This window comes from Ostrinia nubilalis, chromosome 29 (assembly GCF_963855985.1).
Source record: "Ostrinia nubilalis chromosome 29, ilOstNubi1.1, whole genome shotgun sequence".
NCBI lineage: Eukaryota > Metazoa > Arthropoda > Insecta > Lepidoptera > Crambidae > Ostrinia > Ostrinia nubilalis.
Window position 1 is genome coordinate 5,704,722 of NC_087116.1, and position 27,508 is coordinate 5,732,229.

The 27,508-nt window shown below is 40.7% G+C and overlaps 2 protein-coding genes across 2 annotated transcripts in view; both read right to left on the reverse strand.

The window, feature by feature from the left end:
• Positions 1-27,508, reverse strand: part of LOC135085739 (uncharacterized) — an 86,198-nt gene that overhangs the window by 51,882 nt on the left and 6,808 nt on the right. The gene's annotated exons all lie outside the window — the stretch shown is intronic.
• Positions 1-27,508, reverse strand: part of LOC135085738 (Kruppel-like factor 2) — a 38,658-nt gene that overhangs the window by 9,985 nt on the left and 1,165 nt on the right. The window contains exons 2-5 of the mRNA XM_063980536.1: positions 26,787-27,026; positions 26,380-26,435; positions 18,134-18,190; positions 9,787-9,874 (exon numbers count right to left, since the gene is read on the reverse strand). Coding sequence (XP_063836606.1) covers positions 9,787-9,874; positions 18,134-18,190; positions 26,380-26,391 — 157 coding nt within the window. The 5' untranslated portion in view covers positions 26,392-26,435; positions 26,787-27,026. The remainder of the gene's footprint in view (positions 1-9,786; positions 9,875-18,133; positions 18,191-26,379; positions 26,436-26,786; positions 27,027-27,508) is intronic.

Consider the following 27,508-nt stretch of genomic DNA (forward strand, 5'->3'; position numbering starts at 1 on the left):
ACATATTTGCCAAGACAACACATTTAATGACTAACATTCGATTTCGCTATTTAGACGGTAGTCTAGTCAAGTGCACTAATAAATCTACGCGTAAATATTAGAAAGGCTACTAAAACCCTAACTTTATAACATAACTCATCCAGTCCAGTAACTCGATATTTCCCAGGCCATAGCAATTCATATTTCACGTTAGATTAAGTTATAAATAAGCCTAAAGGCACTATAAGGCGATAACTTACATATTAAGTTGAAATAATAAGCGGAGCCGGCCACTTAGCGTTGTACATAAATGGGTGACAATGTCCTGGTATACATTGTGTACAATCCTTTTGAAGTTGTCTCAAGTATAAATCAGTATTTAGATTAAGAGCATTATTGTCTACTTTAGTTTAGACTTTAGTCATTGTAATTTCGTTGTGTACCAGTTCAGTCTCAAATACACTGGTCATCACAAAAATCGGCCCACCTACGTTTTACAGGAAAACTCGTTTCTACTGACACAATCATGGTGCCCCAACAATATTGGTGTTATTTGAAAGCCCAATAAATATCCTTAAAGAAAAACACATTTAATTTCTTAATAAACGATTAACATAAACGCGATATACAATAAATGTGACTTGAAAGACCTCACTTTGGGCTCACCTCTGGGATCAATTAGACCAATTTTTATGGTTATAAAACCAAATAATGATCTCACGTGTCCTCTTTAACAGATGGATAGCGATTAATCCTAACTTAACAGTTTTATAGCCATAAAAGTTGGCTCAAGCGTAACTACCTATTTTTTGAAGAAGTGACTCTGGATTCTTCTACAGACACATTTTTGGGGTAAAAACCTTTCCTTTAATGAAATGAAGTTTAGAACTAGGCTTTTAAATGGTAATATAGTATAGTAATATTGGTGGGAAGTAGGGATGCATACGTTTGAAAGTGCTTGTCGCGGGTGGGTCGATTTTTATGATAACCAGTGTAGTTCGTGACACCCAAAGTGGCCAAAAAGTTGACAACAAACCCTTATTTCAATTGTAATAAAGACGTGTTGCGACGGCCTATGTTCAGCAGTGGACGTCCTGTGGCTGAAATGATGATGATGATGATAAAAAGAATTCCCTAACCCGTCTGGCCAGCGTGGGGAGTGCAGGCCAAATCCTCCACTTGCCTCTGGTAAATTAGAGAGGGTCGTGCTCCTGCAGTGGAGACTATCGCCGTATTCACAAACGATGCTTGCTTAAGTGAAGAAGCAAATCGAACGCACAGCGTTGAATAGAGCTCGCTGTGATTGGTTCGTGTGTCACCCTGTGCGTCCACGCGCACTGTGAGACATAGTAATGTTTGTGAATACGGACGTATATGATTTGATGATGATGAAAAATAGCAACTAAATTGCGATTATCTTTTGTTTTGTACACAATATCAGCATCATTTAAAGTTTTGTGTGGTTTAGGATGTATGTAATTTAAAACAAATTATGTAGTTTGGGAAATATCAAATAACGCTATACGAATGGTGTCTCATGAAGAGCTACTTTAAACCCGTGGCTTCGCTCACTTGTATTTCATCCGTCGCGGCCCACCCCAGAAAATGTTAGAAATGGTACGTAGTATATGAGGCTAATCCCTACGCTGCTTCATGTGAGACCCAACAACCCTAACGCTAAGGACTTTTCTATGATTTTCCAAAAAAGTTAGCCAGTATAATATACATATCAAAATCACCACCAGTATGTGAAAATATTTTTCTGAGTTCATAAGTGCCACTTGTGGTCTAAACTGAATAAATATTTTTGATTTTGATTTTGATAATCTCATCAAAATCGGTTCAGCCAAACGTGAGATAATCGTCTACATGAACATACAGGTCAAATTAAGAACCCCCCCCCCCACTACCCTTAATAGAAAAATGTTAATTCTTTTTGGACCCTAACACAAGAAAATAAAGTTCGGTTTTAGGGTTAAACAACGAATTAGTCTGTGAACTCTACAACATTTTGCATTCATATTCGAGCTCCTCCAACTACATAGTATTATTAAAATCAGTTTATCAATTAGCAGAAGCGTTATAATAAAACCGTTTACAATAAGTGCTATGCCAATTACTGAGGTGCTATGATTGGGCACAGACTAGTAAGAACAGCCAACACATAAAGCGAGGATTCACGTTTCAGCCAAATGACGTCCACTGCTGGACAAAGGCAAGGATTTCCATAACGACCGGTCCTGCGCTGCCCGCATCCTACCAGATTCACCAGATCGTCCGTCCACCTAGTGGGAGGCTTCCCCACGCTACGTCTTCCGGCCCGTGATCGCCACCCGAGAATTTTTCTGCCCCAACGGCCATCGTCTCTACGAGCTATGTGTCCCGCCCACTGCCACTTGATTTTAGCAATTCTGTGACTTCTGCTATGTCGGTCACTTTGGTTCTCCTGCGGATCTCCTCATTTCTGATTCGATCACGCAAACTCCGAGTATAGCAAAGCGAGGTTTAGACTATCAACAAACTGGAAGTTGTCACCAGTTTACCACTGCATGCGGTCAGATGGCATCAATACAAAATTTATGAGACCGATAATGTTGTTCATACATAATGCGGGCTGCATTCACTTTGACCAGTAGGCCGCGATAAGCATTTATCGCGCCATTTTATTGATTTTACGCGATAAGTCCATTTATTATGACGTCGATAAGATTTTATCACAGCGCGCATCCTATTCCGGCTGAATGACTGCAGAACGCACCACGTGTGTCTAATCTTTTAAGGACAGTGGACTGACTGTTCTATCTACACTGTGGTTGAATGGTAGGCCGCTCTCGACCTCTTAGGTTAGCATTGAGATGAGCTCTGGACACGCGGTTTGACGGTTCGAGGTGTGAGAACCAGCGTTTATTATGTCATAGTATTATGTTATCTTTAGCTGGTGACACCCACAAGGTGGACCGACGACATCATAAAGGTAGCAGGAAAGCGCTGGACGCAGACCGCTACCAACCGGGCAACATGGAAAGCATTGGGGGAGGCCTTTGTCCAGTAGTGGACGTCATTTGACTGAAATGAACAAACGGTAGACCCGAAACCGACGATCTGGTGAAGGTCGCGGGAAGCACCTGGATGAAGCCGTTGTGGAAATCCTTGGAGATCCTTTGTCCAGTATTTGACGTCTTTTGATTTAATTTGTATGTATATTTTAAAGACTAAACCCTTTAAAAGAAGGCTGACAATAGTGACTGAGTTTCTTGCGCTGCTTCTTCTCAGCACTGGCCCATTTATTGTCCTGAAGCAGAGGTAGGGTTAATACAGTGACGTGTAAAAGTGCTTTTTAAAAGCCTATTTGCAAAAATAAATGAGTTTTATGAGTTTTTTTAACTTGATTGAAACGGATATCCTTAGGCTATAACCGCTTCAGTTTAAGCGTTGAACCACTAGCTCATGAGGTAAGGTTGGTGTATTTTTAACACTGTTCATCGGGTGACCATGATGGGGCATTTTAACCTTTAACTACTGACGTGGGGGCCTCTCAGGCCTTGCAAAAGTCAAATTGTTGAATTTCTCCTCTCCCATGTGCACGACACACCCGAATCTTTTGGTACCTTCGAGTTTCATTGCGCCGAGGCTGTCAACAACGGTGCACGTGATTGCACGCGCAATTTCAGTAGGTAAATTAATTTTAAAGTTTCTTGTGGGCCTCTCAGGCCCCCACCTCAGTATTGGCGTAACTTTTTTTGTCTATAGTTTTCATTTAGTTGTCGTCTTTTCTTGAAATAATTTGAAAAAATCTATAATATGGAGCCCACAGTACGTCCTCCGAGAGAAAGCGGTATCTCGGAAGTAAAAATAACCAGCATTTAACGAAAAATAGAAGAAAAGTAGTTTTTGGCACATATGCTAGGAAATGATAATCCTGTACCTGTCTATCAAGATTTAAACGATGAAACCAAGTGCCATACATGTATTTTGAAGATTCAAATGAAATCTACATTTTAAAAATATGTATGGCTTCCTTCACTGAGCAAAGCAAGTTTATCCAGACTGTGTTTAATTCGCACTATTCGATGTGTGTAATTTTTTTCCCCCTATTTCATATTAGGATTACTGATTTATCAATAGCTAAAAAGACTATTGAAAATTAAGATTCTAAGTTGATTTGTTGAATTTATGAATATTTTTCATGATAACATTGTGAATCATGATTTCATGAGATTTTTGCCAAAAATGCTACATGTTTTCTAAATATTGAAATAATACGTACTTATTAACAAATAATTTACATAAAAATCGTTTTATTGTATTTAAATATAACCACTATTAATAATTATTAAACATAAAACCCTAAAAAGATTATATATTTTTAAATATAAGCACACATATGTACGGGCCTCTCAGGCCCCCACGTCAGTGTTTACGTGAAATTAAATCCACCTCAGTAGCTAAAGGTTAACGGGACTTAATTACTGCTGTGTGATAGTTAAACTTTTAGCGGGAATTTATTTGATTACTGCTAATAGTAAAGCGAGGCTTGTTTTCTATTAATTAAATTTTTATTTGTTTTATTATTTAATGATAGATCGCCCGGTGCTTTGTCCTGCTGGAAGCTCTTCTGGAAGGACTGGTCTTTTGTTCTAAACGTCCTGCCAGAAGATTATCGCAAGTCCTGCCCGCAGTACGCAATTTGTACGTGTTTGCTTGCTGGTCCTTCCAGCAGTACGGTGACCTTCAAATTTGAACTCATCCTCACCAGAAGTAGTAAACACTTGGTTAGTGTTTATTAAATAAAAAGTCATGTCGTAGAATCATTTTGTTTAACCAGTATTTTACTTTTCTTAATATATTATAAACTTGTTTATCTTCTTTCAACTTAACTAATAGGAACTATAATAAGGAACTTTAAATTAATTACTTTGGTACGTCACTTTGTATTAGAAATTACACCTATCACTTACAAATACACTACAAATTAAAAACAAAAACAAGAAATAAATTATAAATGTTTGATTAGGCTGGAATACTTCACATTCATTATAATATTATCGCCAAAATGTTGCCGACTCCACGCCCGGCGCGTCAAAATGTGTCGCGCGAGCGCGAACGCGCTGCCCCCGTGTATACTCGTGCGCCATCGGGCTCCGACTAACGGTTAGTCGCGTTTTTCGATCTTGGGCACTATTGGGTGAAAGAGAGAGAAACACTCTATTTTTTCGTGTAAATTTGAAATTTGTACAATGTATACTTACGAAACTGTGATCTTTTAATTTTGCGTCCTACCGGAAGTACTTTAAGTCCTGCTGGCAGGACTCCGGGCGATCTATCATTAAACAACGTTTTATCGTTAGTGCGCAGTGTGAAGTTTTTAGTGTAAATAAGTTCAATTTTTTCATAAAGAAAAAACTATTTTGCTAATATTGTAAACGTGAAAGTTTACTTTGCGCTATAGTACAGGGTGTTAGGTAAATGGGTATATGAGCCGACACTAGCCCATGTTAAATTTAACATGACCATATAAATGGTATGGTGAAATCAGAAATTTGATATCATTTTATTTTTTTAAATTTTCATACAAAATAAATTTTATAAAATCCGATTTGTATGAAAATTAAACTAATTAAAATGAATGACTTCACCATACCATTTATATGCCCATGTTAATATGGGCTAGTGTCGGCTCATATACCCATTTAGTTACCTAACACCCTGTAGAAAACAAAAAGTTTGGCTCAACAATAAGTACCTATTGAAATTGAGCATACTATTTAGCAACCAACTAAAAATAAATAGGCGTCAGTAACGAACGCTATCTAACCTTGCTGTCGGTGTCGTTCATCAACATTGAAATCAAAAATTTATTTTGACCAATGGTGGCAGTTATGAACGTCAAATACATTAAAAAAAAGGCAACGGCACTTTATATGTCTCCTTATCTTTTGGGCCCTACCAGCGCTTCGAGACAAACATAATATTATGGCAAGTGCTGCAACGCCGGAACAAACTCAGTCACCACTAGTTGCCTGTTATTGCTATGAAGAAGTGGGAAATTAAATCCTTCTTTTAATTTTAAGTCTTGAGCTAAAGTAACCCGCAAATACGGTACAAGTTTAGAGTAAGATAACACAGTCACCCTACATCCTAACACTCCAAACCCATCACTCTTATTCCAAAGCGATAGGGATCACAATTACCTCTATAATACTGTTAACAATCGAGTTTTTACTTAGCATGACCTGAAGACTGCCAGCCTTCGGTTTATTTAAATTACTGTAAAATAGGTGCAAGTAACACGCTAAGTCTTACAATGTAAGGTGAATTAATTACATACAGACGGTATATCAAGCTTGAAGCCTATGTTCTTCTGATTAATTTCGTTGCGGGTCCAATGACAGTTTAACTTTCCCCGGGACAAACTTGACCTTCACTGGTTAGGTTATTGGCGGTCAAGCTGTAGATCCTGGCTACACAGGAGTTGCAGCGGTGGGAACGAGAGGTGGGAATAGTCCCGTACGCTTGAAACCACGATAGCCTATGAAAGGGTCAGACTAGCCGACTCGTGATCCGAGGAACGCGGGTTCGATCCCCGGCGCCGGCTGACTATTGTGGTAAGCCCACTCGTATCATAAGCATATTGAGATTACCACGAGGGGTTAACGGGATTATTAGTCACTAGTGGCCGCCTGCAACTTCGCACGCGTGGATCCCGTTTTACTCCCTTATGTGTAGAGTTTCATTAAATCCGTTCTTAGTGAGCACCTACGTTCTAAAAGGAACCCCCATGCAAAATTTGAGACTCCTAGCACTTGTAGTTTCTGAGATTTCGTGATGAGTCGGTCAATAAGTAACCTTTCGCTTTTAGACATATAGGTAGATTCAAATCACTGTAAAATAGGTGCAAGTAACACGCCAAGTCTTACAATGTAACGTGAATTAATTACATACAGAGGGCACATCAAGCTTGAAGCCACGATAGCCCAAAGGTGAACAGGCCCCTCTTTTCCACTGGGCACTTAAGGCACGTGACCAGGGCCCCGCGATCGAGGGGGGCCCCCGTCTGCTCAAAAGACCTTTTAAATTCGCGGTCCGTGGAAAATCCTGTGTGGGGCCCTGAACGTATCTAGGGTTATTTTTAGGGGGGGCCCGGGACCATCACACAAACATTACTATGAGGTCTCACAGTGCGCGTGGACGCACAGTACACACGAACCAATCACAGAGCTCTATTCAACGTGCGTTCGATTTGCTGCTTCACTTAAGCAAGCATTGTGAATACGGGCGATATTATATTATTTCAAATCGAAAAAGATGTGGAATCATACGGGATTCCCTCGCACTTGACCGCGTTTTTCACTCTTTACAATATTTTCTCAAATCTATACCAAATGTACAAAAAGCAAATGAAGCTACAGCATTTTATTGCAAAATAACGTCTATCTCAACTACACAAGAGTACAAGATTGTGTAGCAAGATGGCCGCGATAGTGCACCATTCACGCAATGTTGTTCCCACAGTGAAGTAGGCCGCTCATGTCGCCGATTTAGGGTCACTACACACGAGATACTTTTAGCATCGGCCATCGGCGATTTTGCCGCTTTTAAGAGCTGAATTCAGCGACCATTCATCATCATCATCTCAGTCATAGGACGTCCACTGCTGAACATAGGCCTCCCCCAATGCTTTCCACGTTGATCGATTGGTAGCGGCCTGCGTCCAGCGCCTTCCTGCTTTACGAGGTCGTCAGTCCACCTTGTGGGTGGACGTCTCACGCTGCGTTTTCCGGTACGCGGCCACCATTCCAGAACCTTGATGCCCCATCGGCCGTCAGTTCTGCGTACTATGTGCCCTGCCCATTGCCACTTCAGCTTGCTAATCCGTCGGGCTATGTCAGCGACTTTAGTTCGTTTACGGATTTCCTCATTTCTGATGCTGTATCGATAGTCGCAAAATCGCCGATGGCAGATGCTGAAAGTAGCAAGTCTGCGGTGGCCCTTAGAAGCGCTTAGCTTATCTGGAGCTAGCTAACTACATAATTGTCGGTTAAGATTAATGTCTTGGATAGTGACGTTTTGGTTAATTTGTGGATTAAACGAACCTGAAATCTATACTTTCTGAAATCTTGCTAATGACGACCAATGACGCTCCTTCCGAAAATGGCTTACGCAGAATACTAGCTTTATAAACATTCTTTTTCTTTCATCATCAGGTCATTTAGTCTCCACTGCAGGACCCTCTCTAATTTACCAGCAAATGGAGGATTTGGCCTACACTCCCCACGCTGACCAGATAGGTTGGAGATACTGTGAAATATTTTTATTGACATGATTTGTGGTTGATGATTATTTCTTACTAGACAATAAATGGGCCAGTGCTGAGAAGAAGCAGTGCAAGAAACTCAGTCACTATTGTCAGCCTCTTTTTCAAAGGTTTACAGGCTTTAAAATGTACAAAGTTATAAATATTTATGCGAGCTAGGCAGTAACGCATCCCAAACATTTTTATCTTTTAAATATTCATTGACTTTATATGTAGTAGCCCTTTTTCATTAAGGTACTTTTAATATGTGCTTTGTATTTATGAATGGGTAGTTCTACAACAGTTTGTGGTAATTTATTAAAGAATTTAATACATATAAATGAATTACCAATCTTATGCAACCTGAAATTTGGAACGGCAAGTAGCCAGGATCTACAGCTTGATCGCCAATAAAAACCCAACCAGTGAAGGTCAAGTTTGTCCCGGGGAAAGTTAAACTGTCATTGGACCCGCAACGAAATTAATCAGAAGAACATAGGCGTTCGAAGTTAAGGCTCGACTCAGAAGCTAGTTTTAACAAAAGATGAGTACCCCAGGGTGTTGAAAATAAATAAAACATGTTATTAAACGCACAATTAGTACAGATCCGGGATAACATCCGCGTTGCCTTGACGACCTCGGTCCGTCACGTTTCCAGCGATAGTGATGGAGGGGCAGACAATCGATAATCGATTGATTTACATAGCCGTTGTCGATAACTACGCCTCAGGTGCTGTGAGAGGGAGCGATTTAACGCCTTCATGGTCCAGTGCTAAGAGATGAAGATATACATACAGTCATTAATTTGCAAGATTTTCGACTAAAAGGTTTGTATTGTCAGGTGAGACCCACATATTATGGGACTTTTCCCAACTCTCGTGGTGGGAGGATGTAGCCAATAAAATATTTCTCACAAAATCGCTTAAAAGCACGGACATTTATTCTTAACGAAAATAAACCCATTTAAAATCTGAATTTGAACTGGAAGCATTATTTATTTATATTAAGAAGACCAGGGTTTACATAATTGATTATTTTACAATAAAGAAGAATCGATATATCGATCGTACATCACTACCGCCAACGCCTTTTTAATTCGACCTCAGCGATTGCGTTTGCGCATCGATTTGAACGTGTGCTCCCTTTCTAACGACTGCGATGTTCTTTATAGCTTCCATTAACCTAGAGTCGAATCACTTTATTACTCGTATGTACCTTCTATGTTTGTGGGCAGGCCTCCTACTAGGTGGACCGACGATCTGGTAAAGGTCGCGGGAAGAACCTGGATGCGGGCAGCGCAGGACCGTTCATTATGCAAAACCTTGGGGGAGGCCTTTGTCCAGCAGTGGACGTCTTCTGAAATGATGATCCTTGTCACTGACACTGAAATTGTAATGTAGATCTATGTTTTTGTGACCCGCATTTGTGTTGTATCTACCCAAATCTCGTCTACTCTTTACTACGAGAACTTAGAAGACCTTTTCTACGTATTAACAAAGGTTTTTAATACTTACCGACAAATCTGGTCCTTCGACGGGGTGTGGGCGACCTCCTCTTCAGGCTGAGGTCCACCGGCTCCAACTGGATTGGAGGCACGCAAGCCTGGAACAAGATATCACTTTGTAAGAAGGTTTGAACCTTGGATACAGCTGTTTAGTGGTAGAGTTAGTTAAAAATATTTATCCAGTACTTAGACCCTTTCCAGGTTCACTTGTACACGACCCAAATATAGTTAAGTGGGACTGAGAGGAAGTGGCGGAAGAAACTCAGTCACCTCAGTCAGCCTATAGGCTGGTTTTAGTGTCACGCGGACCGTCCGGTGTGGACTAGCTCCGCACGGCCAATCTGTATGAACTTCTAGGGAGCGTTTTAGAGTAATGCGGTCCGGAGGAACCGCTCCGCTCCCTAGCAGTTCATACAGATCGGCTGTGCGGAACGATCCGCACTGACAGTCCGCGTGACACTAAAACCAGCCATAGAGCTATAGGGCTCTAGAATGTGATTTACGGATGCTTTAAAAAAACATTCTTTCTTCCTCAAAGAAAAAGTTTGAAACAGGACTTTAGTCGTCCGTTTGCAGGACGGAAAATTGTATGAAAATGTGCGAACCTCATGCTTCTTCAGCCTATTTGGACTCGTGGGGAATGTAGGTCAAATCCTTCATTAGAGGGTTTCAATGACATAATGATGATGAATATAATTTTCAGGAGTCCAGAATTCTAGATGTTTTAAAAAGCATTTATATTTCTAGCCATTGCAAAGGGTACTAGTACACCTAGTACACCGTCTTAAACTTAACCCTAGGACCTAGGTGACCCAAAAAGCTTGGATCCTTCAAGGTAACACCCAGGACTTATAAACATCACGTGCAAACCTAATTGAGGACCTAAGGGACCTTAAACATGAATCTTTTACACAATACAAGGGGACCTAGTATTAACACCGTTTACAAACCTAATTCCTAGGACCTAGGTGATCTTTCCAGGAAACACCTAGGTCCTTATAAACATCATGCGCAAACGCAAGGCGTGGCAGCGCTTGCACAAGCCATCTTCAATTGACGGGCGCGGTGGCACGAACAGCGGGTTTGGGATAGGCCGCTAATGAAAATTATGTATGCGAAAGTGACTCTATCTGTCTGTTACCTTTTCAAGAATTTATGAGGCTATCTTGATGAATTTTGGTATAGAGATAGATTAGGCTTTGGAGAAGGACAACGCGCGATTGCGGTCAAATACCTGCCTTGTTATGCATAAAAAAACATTTTATTTTTATGCTAGACATAGCAGGTATTTGACCGCAATCGCACCTGGTGTTAAGTGAGATGCAGTCTAGGATGGTACATATCTGCACTGTAAGTGCCTATTCACTCTCGCCTTGAAAACGCCCGGATTATAGTGTTCAGGAAATACAGCAGCAGGTATAGGCTATTTTGTCATAAAAGCAAAACTAGAGCGCTTTTACATTTAGGCGATTTAGCAGCGCGACAAACGCGCGACAGACGCGCTGCCGAAATGTCTTACTATGTGACAGCGGATGCATGCCTTCACATTATAAAAACGCCGCTGCCGCGCTTCTAACGCCCTAATGTGAAAGCGCTCTAAAACAGGGAAATGAAAGTATCTATAAATCCATAATTTCTGGCAAAGGACAGGGGACATAGTACGCAGAACTGACGGCCGATGGGCAGCAAGGTTCTAGAGTGGAGGCCAGGTACTGGAAAACGCAGCGTGTGACGTCCACCCGCAAGGTCATGACGACCTCATAAAGGTAGCAGGAAGGCGCTGGATGCAGGCTACCAACCGGGCAATATGGAAATCATTGGGGGAGGCCTATGTTCAGCAGTGGGTTCACCACAATCCAGCGTTAAAAGAGGATTGAACTACCAGAACTCCTGATTGGCATTCCTAGTTTTCACTTTTTGTTTTTGAACGGGAGAGGCGTGCATAAAGACTTGGTGACAGACCGAAATCCACGCAGGCAAAGCCGCGAGCCAAACCTAGTGTATTTATTTATCTATTTAGGTGAAAATCAAGTAGTTATAACACGCGCATTGCACAGGGCGGGGCGTTTTACGCAACCGCGTCATCTTCAATTCACTTAGGGCGCGGTTAAAGGCACGACGAGTTTTGGTTGGGCCCTAGTGGTTACCTAAATATCTTAACTTGACAAAAAATATGCTTTGGATGCAGTTGCACTAAGGATGTAAAACCTACGTGTACCTAGTGTGTGTTTACTTTGTGTAGGAATAACTAATTTAAGGAAAAACGCGAAACTTTGGTAAGACTGTGTAAATGTATTTACTTTCTGTATCGTTGCGGGACCAATGACAGTTTAAATTTCCCCCGGAACAAACTTGACCTTCACCGGTTGGGTTTTTATTGGCGGTCAAGCTGTAGATCCTGGCTACACAAGAGTTGCAGCGGTGGGAACGAGAGGTGGAAGTCCCGAACCCATCAAGCAACACTGGACATTCTGCTACTCTCTATAATATGCTAGCGACTGTACTATGGCAGCTAGAGGACCGGGCGTGGCGCACGACGCTTGCCGCAAGCGATGCCATCTTCAGTTCAACTGTGCGGCCTCACTGACAGCGAGGAGCGATTTCAGTTTTTATTTTTAGAGCGCAAGCACGACTTTACATGGACACAATCAGAAAACTGTAAAAGGTAAAAAGGCCTTCTCCATATTATTGTTTATTTTATTTATTTGTTCTTTAATGCCATATTGGTATGAGTCTTCACTCTAAGAGTTGATTTTTGTTGATTTGGTGTTCAATTTATTAATATGCATATTGAAGGTAGACCCAGTTGCTGGAAGAAAAATATTGAGAAATTCAATCCATAGACTTGGCCCGTGGGTCAAGTTGCTGGAAGACTCTTTACATAAGGCGAACTTTATTTTATTTTTTGTTTATCAAATTTAAGCCTTCACTGGTTGGGTTTTACTGGCGTTTTTCCTGGCTACACAGGAGCTGCAGCGGTGGGAACGAGAGGTGGGAATATTTTCTGTACATAACGCTGATACTGAGGACACGCCTCATCAAGAAACGTTGCATGCGGACCTCACACGTGGTCTCACGACCGGTTGCACTCGCTTATTATGCATCTATTACAAACACGAACTCTATTCCCAAGGCATAAGGCTCAAAATCCTTTGACTCTACCAATGTTGCTTTTGCGCCAATTGCAAACAAATCCAGACTTTATACCCACGGAATAAGATCGAAAATCATCTAACTATGTACTTTAAGTAGACCGTACGTTAATACACAATTCACACCTTTGCCAAATAAGAGGGGTATGGCAACATTATACCCTTTTGTAGGTATTAATTTGGGTTTATTGGGGCGATGTGGGAAATTATTGTGGGAAACTGAACTACTTATATTAGCAGTTTTGTGTTCACTTCTAGTATCTAACAAAGCTAGACTTGGTCTAAGTCCACCATAGAGATATAGAGAGATGCCAACTAATGCACGGAGTTCGAAACTCAGTGTTGCATTAGAAATTCACACACACAAAGTAATCAAAATATGTGCTCATTATCCACTGCGGTATTAGTACTCAACGTTCGAATAATCTAGTAAGTAGGTACTCAACGTTCGAATAATCTTTAGTCCTACCTACGCAAGCAATGTGAAATGTTTACATTATGACGTCGCTGCTGTCATCATTGCTGTCAAGAGCATGTGTTCCGTTTTTGGGCATATTGCTGCGACACCAGCCACGCCCCCTTTTCACATCTCCCTTTAGTTTCTGTGATCTGTGAAGTCCACCTATCTAGACGACTATATCCTAACACCCGTATTCACAAAAGATGCTTGCTTAAGTGAAGCAGCAAATCGAACGCACAGCGTTGAATAGAGCTTTGTGATTGGTTCGTGTGTCACCCTGTGCGTCTACGCGCACTGTGGGACCTCATAGTAACGTTTGTGAATACGGGCGTATAACTGATGGTCATTTATCATGTTTTGTACTGGAGAGAAGACGACCCATCTTCGAACTCCTAATTTTATCAGACATTTCTTTGCGGGACCAATGACAGCTTAACTTTCCCCAACACAGACAAACTTGGCTTTCACTGGTTGGGTTATTGGCGATCAAGCTGTAGATCCTGGCCACACAGGAGTTGCAACAGTGGGAACGAGAGGTGGTAATAGTCCCGTATTTTCTATCTAATCTTACGAGTTCTTTGATCTGTAGCAATCGTCTATCTGGACACATTAATAGTAACTACCCTCAATTTCGTGGCTGATAACATTCAGCTAATTTGACGTCATTTAAATACCTACTTAGGGCTGCCAAAGCTTCCAAACTCTTATATAATTTGTAGCGCCCATCAGCCCATAATGATCTGTATTGTAACTGTAACATCTTGTACTGACCAAATGACCACCACCGCTGGACAACGGCCTCCTCCCCCAAGATTTCCTCAATGACAGGCGGGCTGCGTTCACTTTGACCTGTGCGCTAAAAAATTTCAACTGCAACGCAAACGCCAATCAGTTGTTTGCACAAATCCGTATCGCGGTGACGCTTTGACAGTTAGTTCAAACGATGCTGTAACGTAAACGGAACGCTACTGCGTATTTGTGCAAAAGCTGACAGAAAGCTACTTTTTCTCAAATACAAGTCTTCACGGATATTTGCTGTGTTTTATTGAAAAAATAAGGTGTTCGGACTTACAATGGAAAGTGCATTAATCTGTTATTACTTCTTTGTTTGCGCGTGAACTTTACCGCGATACCAAATTGCACATCAGCTAGAATGAAAATGAAGTGTGACTAGAGTGTGGACTAGGGATAAAACGCGAATGAATTAGAGACATTAGAAATTAGCTCAATCGGGGCCCTGACCGCAGACCGCATCCATTGTGGCAAATCTTCACCAAAGTGACAACCATAACCTATGCAACTCCTGCGCATTTATACCCTCTAATTGAACCATTGATTTGTCACTCAGATGATGGGAGTTGGTCGCCGGTTGGGACCAATTAAGGGCATATCTAGAGCAGCACATCAAGCTGTCAGCATCTTATGTGGTTTGTAATAAGGGCGAGATTGCAAGAAAATGTTTAACCTCATGTGGTTTAGAACTGTAATTATTACAAGGAGGAAAACTGTAATAGAGTTACAATAAAAATATTATTATATCATAGATTCTAGACTCTTGGTCAAATAGGATTATAATAATGCACATTTTTTTAATCCACAACGAGGAAGCTCTTGGCCTGTATCTCACCTGATGGTAAGTGATGATCAGGCCGAAGGTGGAAGCGAGCTTCACCCGGAAGCCTCAACCACGGAGGAACTGGCTATCTTACCTCTAATTGCCGGAACACAACAATGCTGTTAACATTGTTGTTATGGCGACAGACTTAGAAAAGATGGTGGTAGCTAGCCAGGCGGACTTAGAACAAGCCCTACCACCAACCAAACCGAACAGAAAAATTTGCCCCCACTGGGAATCGAACCCGGGACCTCTGCATCTGAAGCAGGTGGTCTTACCACTAGACCACAGAGGCGGCTGACACTGAGTTAACCCTACTATTGCTTCGGGACACGAATATGCCACATATTTTTACTAAGGTGTAGAGTTTGTGAAGTTAGGGCGAGTAGAGTTAGAAGCTTGGCTCTACATGAGGTCTGATAACTTTTTCATATTACGATATTATGAACCATTGTCCATTATGGTCTTCTTCTTAGCACATACGTTTTATAGATCGTTTCATCCACGAAGACGCGCCCCACCACTTTTTGGTCGAGGTCGCGCGGGGTGCGGGGAGTTTGATCCGAGCAATCCGAGCGTCATTATTGTAGTGTGCGTGTGCATTTATGGATACTTTAGCTTGTACCGATAACACTCAAACATTAGCGGAAGAATGGTGGGGCGCGTCTTCGTGGATGAAACGATCTATATGTTGACAAATCAGTCAAAAGTGATATTGACCAAGGGCATCAGTCAAAACCACTCTTTTGCAATTTTTGCAGTCAAAAGTGGTTTTGACTGATTATGAGTTTTGACTGCAACATATAGGTACATACATACATGGAAATTGTTTTTAGTGGGATATTAGTTAGTTATCATTGTAATTTTATTGAGTTGTATTCTGTGGTTGCCTTAAATAAATAAATAAATATAGGTTATGCCTTGTACTTAAAATTATAACGAACACTTAAATCACCTAATACGCACCCCGGAACTGGTATAGCAGTGAAAGTCGCTCCAAATAGATATTTCACTGTAGTTACGTCACTAAGGGTTCTGATTTAGTTACTATTCAATACCAATACCCTTCAGTTGTCGTTTAACTGCAGTAGAAAGTCATAGCCTTATGGTAGCTTAAGCCATGAAATAGTTGATTCATTTATGGGAAAATGCATTGTGATGTGGTCGTTGGGATTACACATATTATGCAAAGGGGTACAAAAGATTATATCCTAAAATAGACAAAACTAATGTACATCAAATAAAACAAGAAAAACACCTACTTGGCTGACAATAGTGACTGAGTTTCTTGCGCTGCTTCTTTTCAGCACTGGCCCATATTACTGTCCCGAAGCAGTGGTGAGGTTGGGATGGGTAAGAGTGCTCTTTGGAAGTCTATTTGCATAAATAAATAATTTTAATTTGAAAAGATAAAACTAGGTACATAAAGATGCTTATCGCTATGAAGCCATCTTTTCCTGACAATATAGAAGACAGTTTAAAAGATATAAAAGGAAATCCTACAGTTTGTGAGGATGGTTAAGTGTTTGTAACTCTATCATGCTTAAACCACTTAACCATTTAGATGGACTTTGGTATGGACATACAGTTTGAGGCCCAGGCAAAAACATAGGATAGCTGTCATCTTGGTTTTTGAAACTATTTCTAAACAGGTCAATATTCATACGACCGCGGTTAAAAGCTACTAAATCGGGTAATATATGGCACAGATTAGTTTGAGATCCAGGAAAAATATAAGGATAGCTATTAGCTTTTATCCTTGTTTTTAAAGGGGGACACGTCTTTCTATGACAGACATAAAGGCGAAGCCGTGGGAAAAACTTGTTTTAAAAATATTGGGACAATTTTAACTATTATAGTAAGCTCTAAAGGCGTTTACTCCAGATCAATTTAGTAATTTATATCAAAGGCAAGATAAGTCATTTGCGGTTTTGAAACGTTGATGCAATACATGAAATTACTGCAACTTAAAGCTGGTATCATTAGGGTATAAGTGCTCAATCGTACGACACTTCTGTAAAGTTTGACTCTATCTATTTCAATTATCCATTAAGCTTCAACCACACCAATGGGTGCAGATCGCCACTGTGAATCGAACCAGGGATCCCTGACCGGGTCTTCTAGACCACAGAGGCGGTAAATGATGATAAATGAAGTTTTCGGGGACAGAATTTTATTATGTATTCTTGTTTTCGGCGAGACAATGTACTCTTTTTGAAAAGTTGTGCCTAGAAATATTTCGTTTATGCTGTCTTCTACCTACTATCTAATACTCTACTTCTATCTAATACAGGGGGAAAAGATATGTAATCTCACTCGATTTTTTCTAAACTATACAAGATATCCAAAAACTAGTTACCGATACAGAAAGTGCTTCATGAGATCTATCAAACTGGAAAAGCTGGGAACATTAATGTTTCGGATGGATCCAGTTTATTCTGTAACCGAGCGAGCTGAGCTCATGAAGCACTATCAGGATCAGTTACCAGTTTTTCAATATCTTGTATAGTTTAGAAATAATCGAGTGAGATCACTTATCGTTTCCACCCTGTATAGTTATCGTTGGGACCAGTGCCTAACGCTGAACTTACTAGTCCTAAATTCGATTCCTTTGATATGCAATACGGAAGCCCATCCACTGATGATTAATAACTACTAATAACCACTTCCCTATCAGAATTCAGTTATCAAGCGTCTAATTCGATAGACATAAGCAAAATAGATTACCATCTTTTGCAATGGGTACACTAATTAACATAGTATAGGTCTGGCGTATAACTCAATCAGCGCCTGAGGCATGGGAGCGGCACGGGAGGGGTGACACATAGTAACATAATATGACAGAGTCAATACAAATGAGTAGGTCATCTTCATAGAAACGCACGGGCGCGGTTTGTATGTGAGCGCGCCAACACGTATGCGGCGCGCACGCACACACTGACAAAATTTAGCGTAGATTAGCGGGGAGCCAGTCGTGGTCGCGCCGAATTTTATCAGTGTGTGCGTGCGCGCCGCATCCGTATTGGCGCGCTCACACACAAACCGCGCTCGGTGCGTTTCTATGAAGATGACCTACTCATTTGTATTTACTCTGCATATTATGATGTGACAGAGAATAGCAGGTACATACCTCCATTGTGGTGGGCAGCACGGCGCAATCCCGGCGCCCCGCGCCCTCCCTTTCATCCTGGAACAATAGAAAGAGAGGGATGATCATTTTATACTATTAGGTAGAACGGTAGGTCATAAACAAATCTAAATTTAGATAACTCAAAGGTGACTGACTGACATAGTGATCTACCAACGCACAGCCCAAACCACTGGACGGATCGGGCTGTTTGGCATGCAGGTAGATGTTATAAAAAAAAAAAAAAAATCATTTATTTTCAGACAAAAGCAGTCCATAGTTTGGTTAGTAACAATTTGAACTTAGAGACTATATTAGGCATCCGCTAAGAAAAGATTTTACGAAACTCCACCCCTAAGGGGGTAAAACGGGATCCACGCGTGCGAAGTCGCGGGCGGCCGCTAGTAACTTATAATTAAGTAAATAGGCAGCATCCAACCGGCCAATCTGGAAGTTATTGAGGGAGGCCTATGTTCAACAGTGGACGTCCTGTGGCTGAAATGATGATGACGACGCCGTGTTCAACACATTTAAATGAGTTTTATATCCCTTTAGTACTTGTGGAAATATTGATCCCTATTTGGGAAATAGGGGATGAATATGCAAGTTTTTATTGCGCGAAAAAGTAGCCTATTTAATTTTCGCCTTCTCCGAAATACAATCTCGCCCGAATTCACAATCATTGCTATGAGATCTCACAGTGCGCGTGGACGCACATGGTGACACACGAACCAATCACAGAGCTCATTCAACGCTGTGCGTTCGATTTGCTGCTTCACAAGCAAGCATCGTTTGTGAATACGGGAGTCTGTCTCTTACACCAAAATTCATCTTAAAGAATTTTTTTTCAACAGCAAACACTGGCACTTTTCAATCGTAAAATACCGATAATTACCGGTTACCGATAACGTTACTACAATACCGGTAACTTTCACACAAGCAACAGGAGTTGTTCAACTAATTCCAGAACAAATCTTGTAGCTAAGCTCTAGATAAGTGCTGTAACAATCTGCTAGCTGACAATAAATCACTGAGCGCCGTTCATTTATACAGGGTGTAATAGACTAGCAGGCTGTACTGATGGCCTAGTGTGAGTTTATAGTTCCAAAATACTGAACTGTCCTATCCATGACATTGACAGTGGGGCGCCACCGTCAATACCGGATCGCTGGTACCGATTTTTGCCATGTTGGAAACCATATAGTTGAACGATGGTAGCGCCCCCATGTCATTGAGTTTGGTGGGACAGTTCAGTTTGGGTCATCTATACAAGCTTTGCTTAATTTAGGACTAGATAAGATAGATACCAATAGCTACACTTGCGTTTTTCAACCGTAAAATACCGATAATTACCGGTTACCGATAACGTTACAAATACAATACCGGTAACTTTCACACAAGTAACAGGGAGTTGTTGAACTAATTCCAGAACAAATCTTGTAGCTAAGCTCTAGATAAGTGGGATCTTGCTGTTACAATCTACTGGCTGACAATAAATCACTGAGCGCCGTTTATTTATACAGGGTGTAATAGACTAGCAGACAGTACTGAGGGCCTAGTGTGAGTTCACATCAAACGTGCTAACTGTGAGCGCGTCATAAATGACATTAAATGTATGACGGATTGTACAGCGCCCCTAGCGGGAAACGTTCAAAAACTAAAATTTTCATACATTTTTTAAACGCGTTTAATGTAAACTCACACTCAGCCCACTGATTAGCTCACTGGCACATGGTAGTGCAAGCTTAAGCTTATAGAAAACAAGGTTTGCCCCCCTCTTTTCCGCCTGAAATTCAATTTGTCACTGAAAGATCGACTTATGTAGGATTTCGTTGTAATTAGGCCAAGAACTCCATTTTTTTTCTAAAAACCTATCGAGTGGGGTATCAAAATAAAGGGTTTCATAAATAGCTTGCAAAAATTTGTTATTTAACTAAAAAAATATATTTATAAGAAAACAAAAACCCCACTGCGTAAAAATGAATGAAACAAGGCAACTTAGTGTTCACAAATGCAGTCGGAAGCATTAAATACATTATCACCAACAAAATAATTAGTAATTAATGCCTCCGACTCCATTGTTAGTTGCCTTATTTCTTATATCTTTTCAGTTCATTTTGACGCAGTCGGGTTTTTTGTTTTCTTAATAATAATCTAGGTGGACCGACGATCTGGTGAAGGTCGCGGGAGGCGCCTGGATGCGAGCGGCGCAGGACCCGTCTTTGTGGAAATCCTTGGGGGAGGCCTTTGTCCAGCAGTGGACGTTTTTCGGCTGTAACGAACGAATAATTGAGTCACGAGGGGGTCAAAAAAAGTGACACCGAATGGTTCGTGTAATATTACACACGGTGCTGCTCGCCAGTTCTGTTACTTGAACTTGGCTTGACACGCTACCGTGTCTAGATATCGTTGTCCTATGTAAGAAAATGTTTTTGGCTTTATTGATTCAGGGGGCGTAGTGTGAGTTTACGTCAAACGCATTCAACGTCGACTGCGTAAAAAAGTGACATTAAATAATATGTCGGATTGTACAGCGCCCCTAGCGGAAACTTTCAAGAACTAAAATCTTCATATATTTTTTAAACATGCTCGCTAGTGATGACGTTTGATATAAACTCACAATCTGTTCGTGTTACCTACTGAAGTATTTGATAGGAAGAAAAAAGATACATGGTGTTCAATTTGTGCTTGTTACGATTGTACGGAACTTTTTTTACACAAGTCCGACTTATGCTTGACCAGTTTTTAACCTTCATACAGCGAGCTTCGCAACGCACATCGCAAACATTAGGATATCGTTCGGTGAAAGCGCAAAATGCTACGTTCCCACGATACAGTTTGCGCACGCGCATATAGCTGTCCCTTTCGCACGCGCGCGTTTGGCAAGCGAGCGACAGGGATAGAACGCTGAAATTTTATTAGAGCTGGTCTAGTTCGGTAAACGTTGTCTGGCCCATTTTATGTATAGGGAAATTGTTGGGCGACTGTCTGTCTGTGGCAACTACGGTCTCTATACGCTTTTATTTAGTTGATAGAGTTTACTCTGTTCCCAGGTTCGAGTCCCATTTGGGTCACTTTAAAAATTTTGCGTTTTAAGAGTTTTGGATTCTTATTATATGACACAGTCATGCCTGCTCGATGGACCGACGTTCTTCCTAGTAGTGACAATCCATTGCCGGGCTTAAAAAGTGACCCAGTCCTGGGTAGGGCAATATCCCCCCACTGATAATCGAACCCAGGACCTCTACAGTTGGTTGCAACTAGTCCACGTTTCCAGTCCACCAGTAGAAGGTACGATTTTTACCCTACTGCGCCAGAAGGTGTATTGTTGTTTTATTTATGTTTTTTTAGTAGAACTTTTTCCAATTTACAATAAAAATGGTCTGTAATCCTTAAAATTGGAGGCTTTCGAACCAAATTAAATGCGACTGTGTGTGCAAATTATATTATCTAAATAGCTGTGCCTGCGACTTCGTACGCGTGAAAATATTTTGAATAATATTTACCGTTTTTGCAACATTTTTCTTTAGTGCTCCGCCCTTATTGGATGGAGGGTGATGTGATATAGCCTACAGCCTTTCTCGACCCCTATTGGTTGCGGGGTGATGTGATATACCCTAAAGCCTTTCACGATAAATGGGCTATCCACCACAAAATATTTTTTCAAATTGGATCAGTAGTTCCTGAGATTAGCGCGTTAAAGCAAACAATTAGTACCTATAGCAAACGCTGCACGTAGCTAAAATCACAGAATACATAATAGTAGCAACAGAAATTGCACTCCTTTGTGTAGGATCAGATGCCGACATTTTAACGGTAATAATAATAATACAAAATATCCAACGCACATGGTGCATTCGAAATCGCACCTTACTACTACGCTCACAAGAGCGCAATTTTTTTGTGTTCAGAATTGATCTACCTCACAGCTCAAGCGCAGGGTTGTATAAGCAAAGTAAAATAAATAAAAACTTAATTTTAAGAAGCATTGTATTTACGATTGGTAAACTTTAATCTAGTGGTGTTCGTATAATCGTACCATCTCTAAAGGTACCTATTAATAAACTTCAGTGTTACGATAATTCGAAATTGGACGAACAGTTTTAAAAGGTGTAGTGTCGGAAAATAGACACGGTGAAGTAAAGTTAATGTTTATATTAGCTAAAATAATTTTTTTGCTACAGTTTTTTGTCATAAGTATTTCAAAATTATTTAAAAAGTTTAGTTTTTCAAATTACTACAATTAATTATTATTCCTAAATATTACGATTTTCCATTAAAGAAGGATATCAGTGCTTTTGGAACAATAAACCTTGATTGTGACGATGATCGACCGAGCGTGGATAGAAATACGCGTGTGCTCACAGGCGCGTGGCGGCCCTAACTGATTTGCAACTTGAAGTTGTCGCGCGCTGTAGGTAATTATCTCGGCCGGCATAGGCGAGTGACGGAGGCCTGCTAAAATGGAAGAGCAATCGCCCGGCGAGCGAAAGGACGTGGATCAGTTCGACTTTTTCAAGTAGGTAATTTAAAAAATAATTAGTATAGAAGTACCTACATATAATAATGTTCAGTAATCCTAAAATTGGTGCCTTTTCGAACCAAATTAAACGCGAGGCTGTGTGCAAATTATATCATCTAATTAAGGTCTGCAAGATCACAAGTGTATTAGCTACGGCCTTGCTATCACTGAGATGGCACGGTGCATCGTACAGTCAGACAAGTAGTTCGTGACACCCAAAGTGGCCAAAAAGTTGACAACACAACCTTATTATAAAGACCGGTCTGTGAGCACGTAGAATTTTGTCCAATGACCCCAAGCTACCCATCCTTATCGCTCACGCGTAATTATATTGCTGTCGCGACTGTGCGACGGGCGCCCGCAGTGAGTGTGCGAACGCGACAGCAAAAATTACGCGCGAGCGATAAGGATGGGTAGCTAATTGGACAAAATTCTACGTGCTCGCGGAACAGACTATAGTTGTTGCGAAGACAAGTGAGCTTTACATGTGTGGTGGCTCGCTACTGTTCGTTTTTAATGTTTTGTTGATAGACATTACACTACGTTACGTGCATGTACACTGTAAACATACACGCACAAGTAAAGCTCACTCGCCTTCGTGAGTTGCAAGAACTATACAACTGTAACAAAGACGTTTTGCGAACTTTTTGGCTACGTTGGGTGTCACGAACTATTTGATGCTGACTGTACGCAACTTGTGTGACCTAGGAAGAGGCGTTCGGTGTTAAGGCACTTAGCAGTTCCTACCAATTTTGTTTGAAAATTTACCTAACGCTTAATCTAGTCAGTGCCTGAGATATGAGAGCGAGGAGGGTGTTTTTCGCCCGTATTCACAAACATTACTATGAGTATGAGGTCTCACAGTCCGCGTGGACGCACAGGGTGACATACGAACCAACCACAGAGCTCTATTCAACGTTGTGCGTTCGATTTGTTCATTCACCTAAGAAAGCATCGTTTGTGAATACGGGCGTCAGAGCTCTATTCAACGGTGCGTTCGATTTGCTGCTTCACCTAAGAAAGCATCGTTTGTAAATACGCGTGTTTGTAACGGTCAAACGTCAGCGAGACTTCAGTCAGATTTCCTTCAGATTTATATGCTCCGTCACGTCATATTATTATGTCAATGTCACCCCTCCCGTGCCGCTCCCATACCTCAGGTACTGACTGAGCTAAGCGCTAGAACTATTAGGAGTACTGTCCCGATCCTTAGTAACAGTCCATAAACTACAAAGTACATCTTTAACAGCACGTGAGACAATCGTGACAGCTACGAGCACATCAAAATATAATATTTGTGGGAAAATAGCTCTTATTGCAATTGCAAAACATGCTACAATGTTTAGTTTGATCAGCCGTACAAGGCGACAAAAACTTCTAAAAGCAGCATTTAGGCTGCGTTTCCATCAGAGACGTGTTCGTGCTTAGGAAACGGGACTATTCCCACCTCTCGTTCCTACCACTGCAACTCCTGTGTAGCCAGGATCTACAGCTTGACCGCCAATAAAACCCAACCAGTGAAGGTCAAGTTTATCCCGGGGGAAAGGTAAACTGTCATTGGACCTGCAACGAAATTGATCAGAAGAACATAGGAGGAGTTCGAAGTTAAGATTCGACTTCCCTCCAGTGCAAAGCGGATGACAGGAGACAAAACAAAGGTTAGTAACCTGAAGATGTTTTTTTTTTCAGATGCTCGCTTCTATCCATAGCACATATCCCTTGGGCAGATTCCTCGCACACATCCCTCGCTTATTTTTTTACGTACAAAACCATCGCTCCGGTTGAGGATTCCAGGTGAAGATCGCTTCCACCTTTGGCCTGATCATCACTTTCCATTGTGGTTAAAAGGAGGCTAGTGGCTACAACTGGTAAAGTATGTGTCATACGTCACCACTGGTGACAATCGGGATTATTTGTCCAATTTATCTTGAGGATACCAGTTATCCTACAAAGCTAGTAGTAACATCCGGAATAGACGAAACAAAAAACATCCATCCTTCGCTACGCATCCTAGCAACGCAATACGCATCTCTAGTGAAAACGCAGCCTTAGATAGAAGCTGCACTTAGAGGCACGTCCGCTGGCCTTGTGAACCATCACCGCGCATCTTAACTGAGCTTAAGGAGGTGGATCCACAAATTGTATATTCTTAACGCACTCACATTACGGTCACTTGAACTTTTGAATGAATAAACAAATCTCAGACATTTATTTGAACCTAAATCTATAGATAAGGGCAATATTGTAACAAAAAAAATTATTCGTTTTTAATTTTTAATATGTATGGAATGAATGAATTAGTATGAATTCATACTTGGCCTTAACGCATTTAACGAGTATCGCAACTGTAATTAAATTAAAATGAATGGATGATCGGCGCCAAAGTTAGTAAATTAGATCAGAATTTAAATAAATATTTTTTTATGCACGAGGTAACTTTTAGTCTACATCTCGCCTGATAGAAAATGATGATCAGGCCGAAGGTGGAAGCGAGCTTCACCCGGAATCCTCAAGCACAGAGGAACGCTATCCTACCTCCAACTGCCGGAACACAATGCTGTTGACATTGTTGTTATGGCGACATACATAGGTAAGATGGTGGTAGCTAGCCAGGCGGACTTAGAACAAGCCCTACCACCAACCAAACCAAAAAATAACATCTGCCCCAACATGGAATCGAAGCCGGAACCTCTGGGTCTGAAGCAGATGGCCTTACCACTACACAACGAGGTGGTTGAATAGGTAACAACTGCACGCAGGAAGATTTAATGAAGGCTACTGACAACGCCATTCTTGTGGCGGAGTTTTGGGCCGACGCTGTGTAGGTTTTTTGTCGACACGACAAGAAGAAGAATATACCACGAATTTGTCACACTGAAGACGAATGCCATCCTTCGTCATGCAATACCTGAATGTCACTCAAGATTTATTGATAGGAGCTAATAGATCACTAATTGTTGTAATTACACCTGTTCTATTGTCTTTAATTGGTTATCACTCAATTTGCTCGAATTATTGACAATATGGATTAGTATCCAGATAGTTCTATACATTTTGTAGCTACTATAGTCTGGTCTCCGAGCACGTAGAATTTTGTCCAATGACCCCAAGCTACCCATCCTTATCGCTCGCGCGTAATTAGGTATATTGCTGTCGCGACTGTGCAAATTGGACAAAATTCTACGTAATCAGAGACCGGGCTTTAAACATACATTTTAAATAAACAACTTGAAAAAATCGAACTGCCTATGGCGGGAATCGAACCCACGACAGTTGTCAGTTCCCGCCCTTACCTGTCTGGCCAGCGTGGAGAGTGTAGGCCAAATCCTCCATTTGCCTCTGGTAAATTAAAGAGTTGTACTACAGACTGCAGTGCAAGTGTGGTTATTCCCTCCCTAGTCGATGAAGCACATGATGTCGTGCCCTGCGTGCCCAAACAACTGCACGCAGGAAGATTTAATGAAGGCTACTGACAACGCCACTCTTGTTGGCGCACTGTGTAGGTTTGTTGTCGACACGACAAGAAGAAGTGGACACTAAAAAACTGATGATGATGATGAATAAATAGTTTCAATCAAAAGACGTCTACTGCTGGACAAAGGCCTCCCCAAGGATTTAAACGACCAGTCCTGCGATGCCCGCATCGAGGCGCTTCACGACCTACACTAGATCGTCAGTGCACCGAGTGTTATTATTTAATTAATATTTAAAAGTAAATAAATCTCACCATGTAAACCATTAAGCGCCTTTTGACCGATTCTCAGCATCAGCCTCTTTTGTAAACTGCAACAAATAAACAATAGTTAAGTAGCTGAAATAATTCATGATTAATAAATCAAATCACACAACCGCTTGTTAAAAAACTTTTTAAATACTAGTTTGTAAAATGAGTATTACCATATACGCCAAAAAAAAGAAGATTCTCTTAAAAATTAAAAAATTTAAAAAAAATCAAGCATACAGGGTGTCCCGAATTTTTTAGACAATACTTGTAACTCTGATACTTTTTTTTTGTATAGATGTCGATCTATTAGTCTACAATCTCCTTAACTTTGGCATGTTCTTTTCGGTACAATCATTAATTTCTGATTAAATATGAAATTTTAATGGTATAAATACAAAATAAATACTCACAAGAAAACACCATAATCCGTCCAAGAAAGGCATCCGTTCCTCCGTCACACAATAATGTATAAAAAATATTTATAATCTAGTACTGGCCTTACACAAACTACATTAAGTTTACATTATTACGAATAAAATTAAAAAATACTACTGGCCACTATCACTATGATTTCAAAAGTTACATGACTACGATAGGATTTCTTGTTTTTGTGTTGTGATCGTTCGATTTCATGTTTTGGGGTTGTACATCTGAAACAATAGAAAAAAATTATAATGCTATGTGATAAACAAAACAAAAATTATTTTAATATCATTTTAGCAATTTAGACGGATGTCTAGACAAACAGCTACAGTTAGGTATGTATTGCAGGTCAGTATTAATAAACCAAGATAAACGTACTAAATTTACTAAAAAGTTAAAGTTGAAAAGTCATAACTAGATTTTTTCAAAGAACATTAGTTTTAAAGTTGGGTGTGACTATGTATAAATGTATGTATTTAAAAAAAAAAGTATATAAGTAGTATATCCGTTAAGCTAGCACCCATAACACAAGCATTAAGTTGCTTACTTTGGGGCTAGCTGGCGCTGTGTGAAATTGTCCAAAAAGATTTATTTATTTATTTATTTAAAGTCTCTTAACCCTTCCAGAATAATATTTTATTATTACGCTTGCGCTAGCATTGGGTCATCACAATATAGCGGACAACAGGGTTCGAACAACTGACCCTCA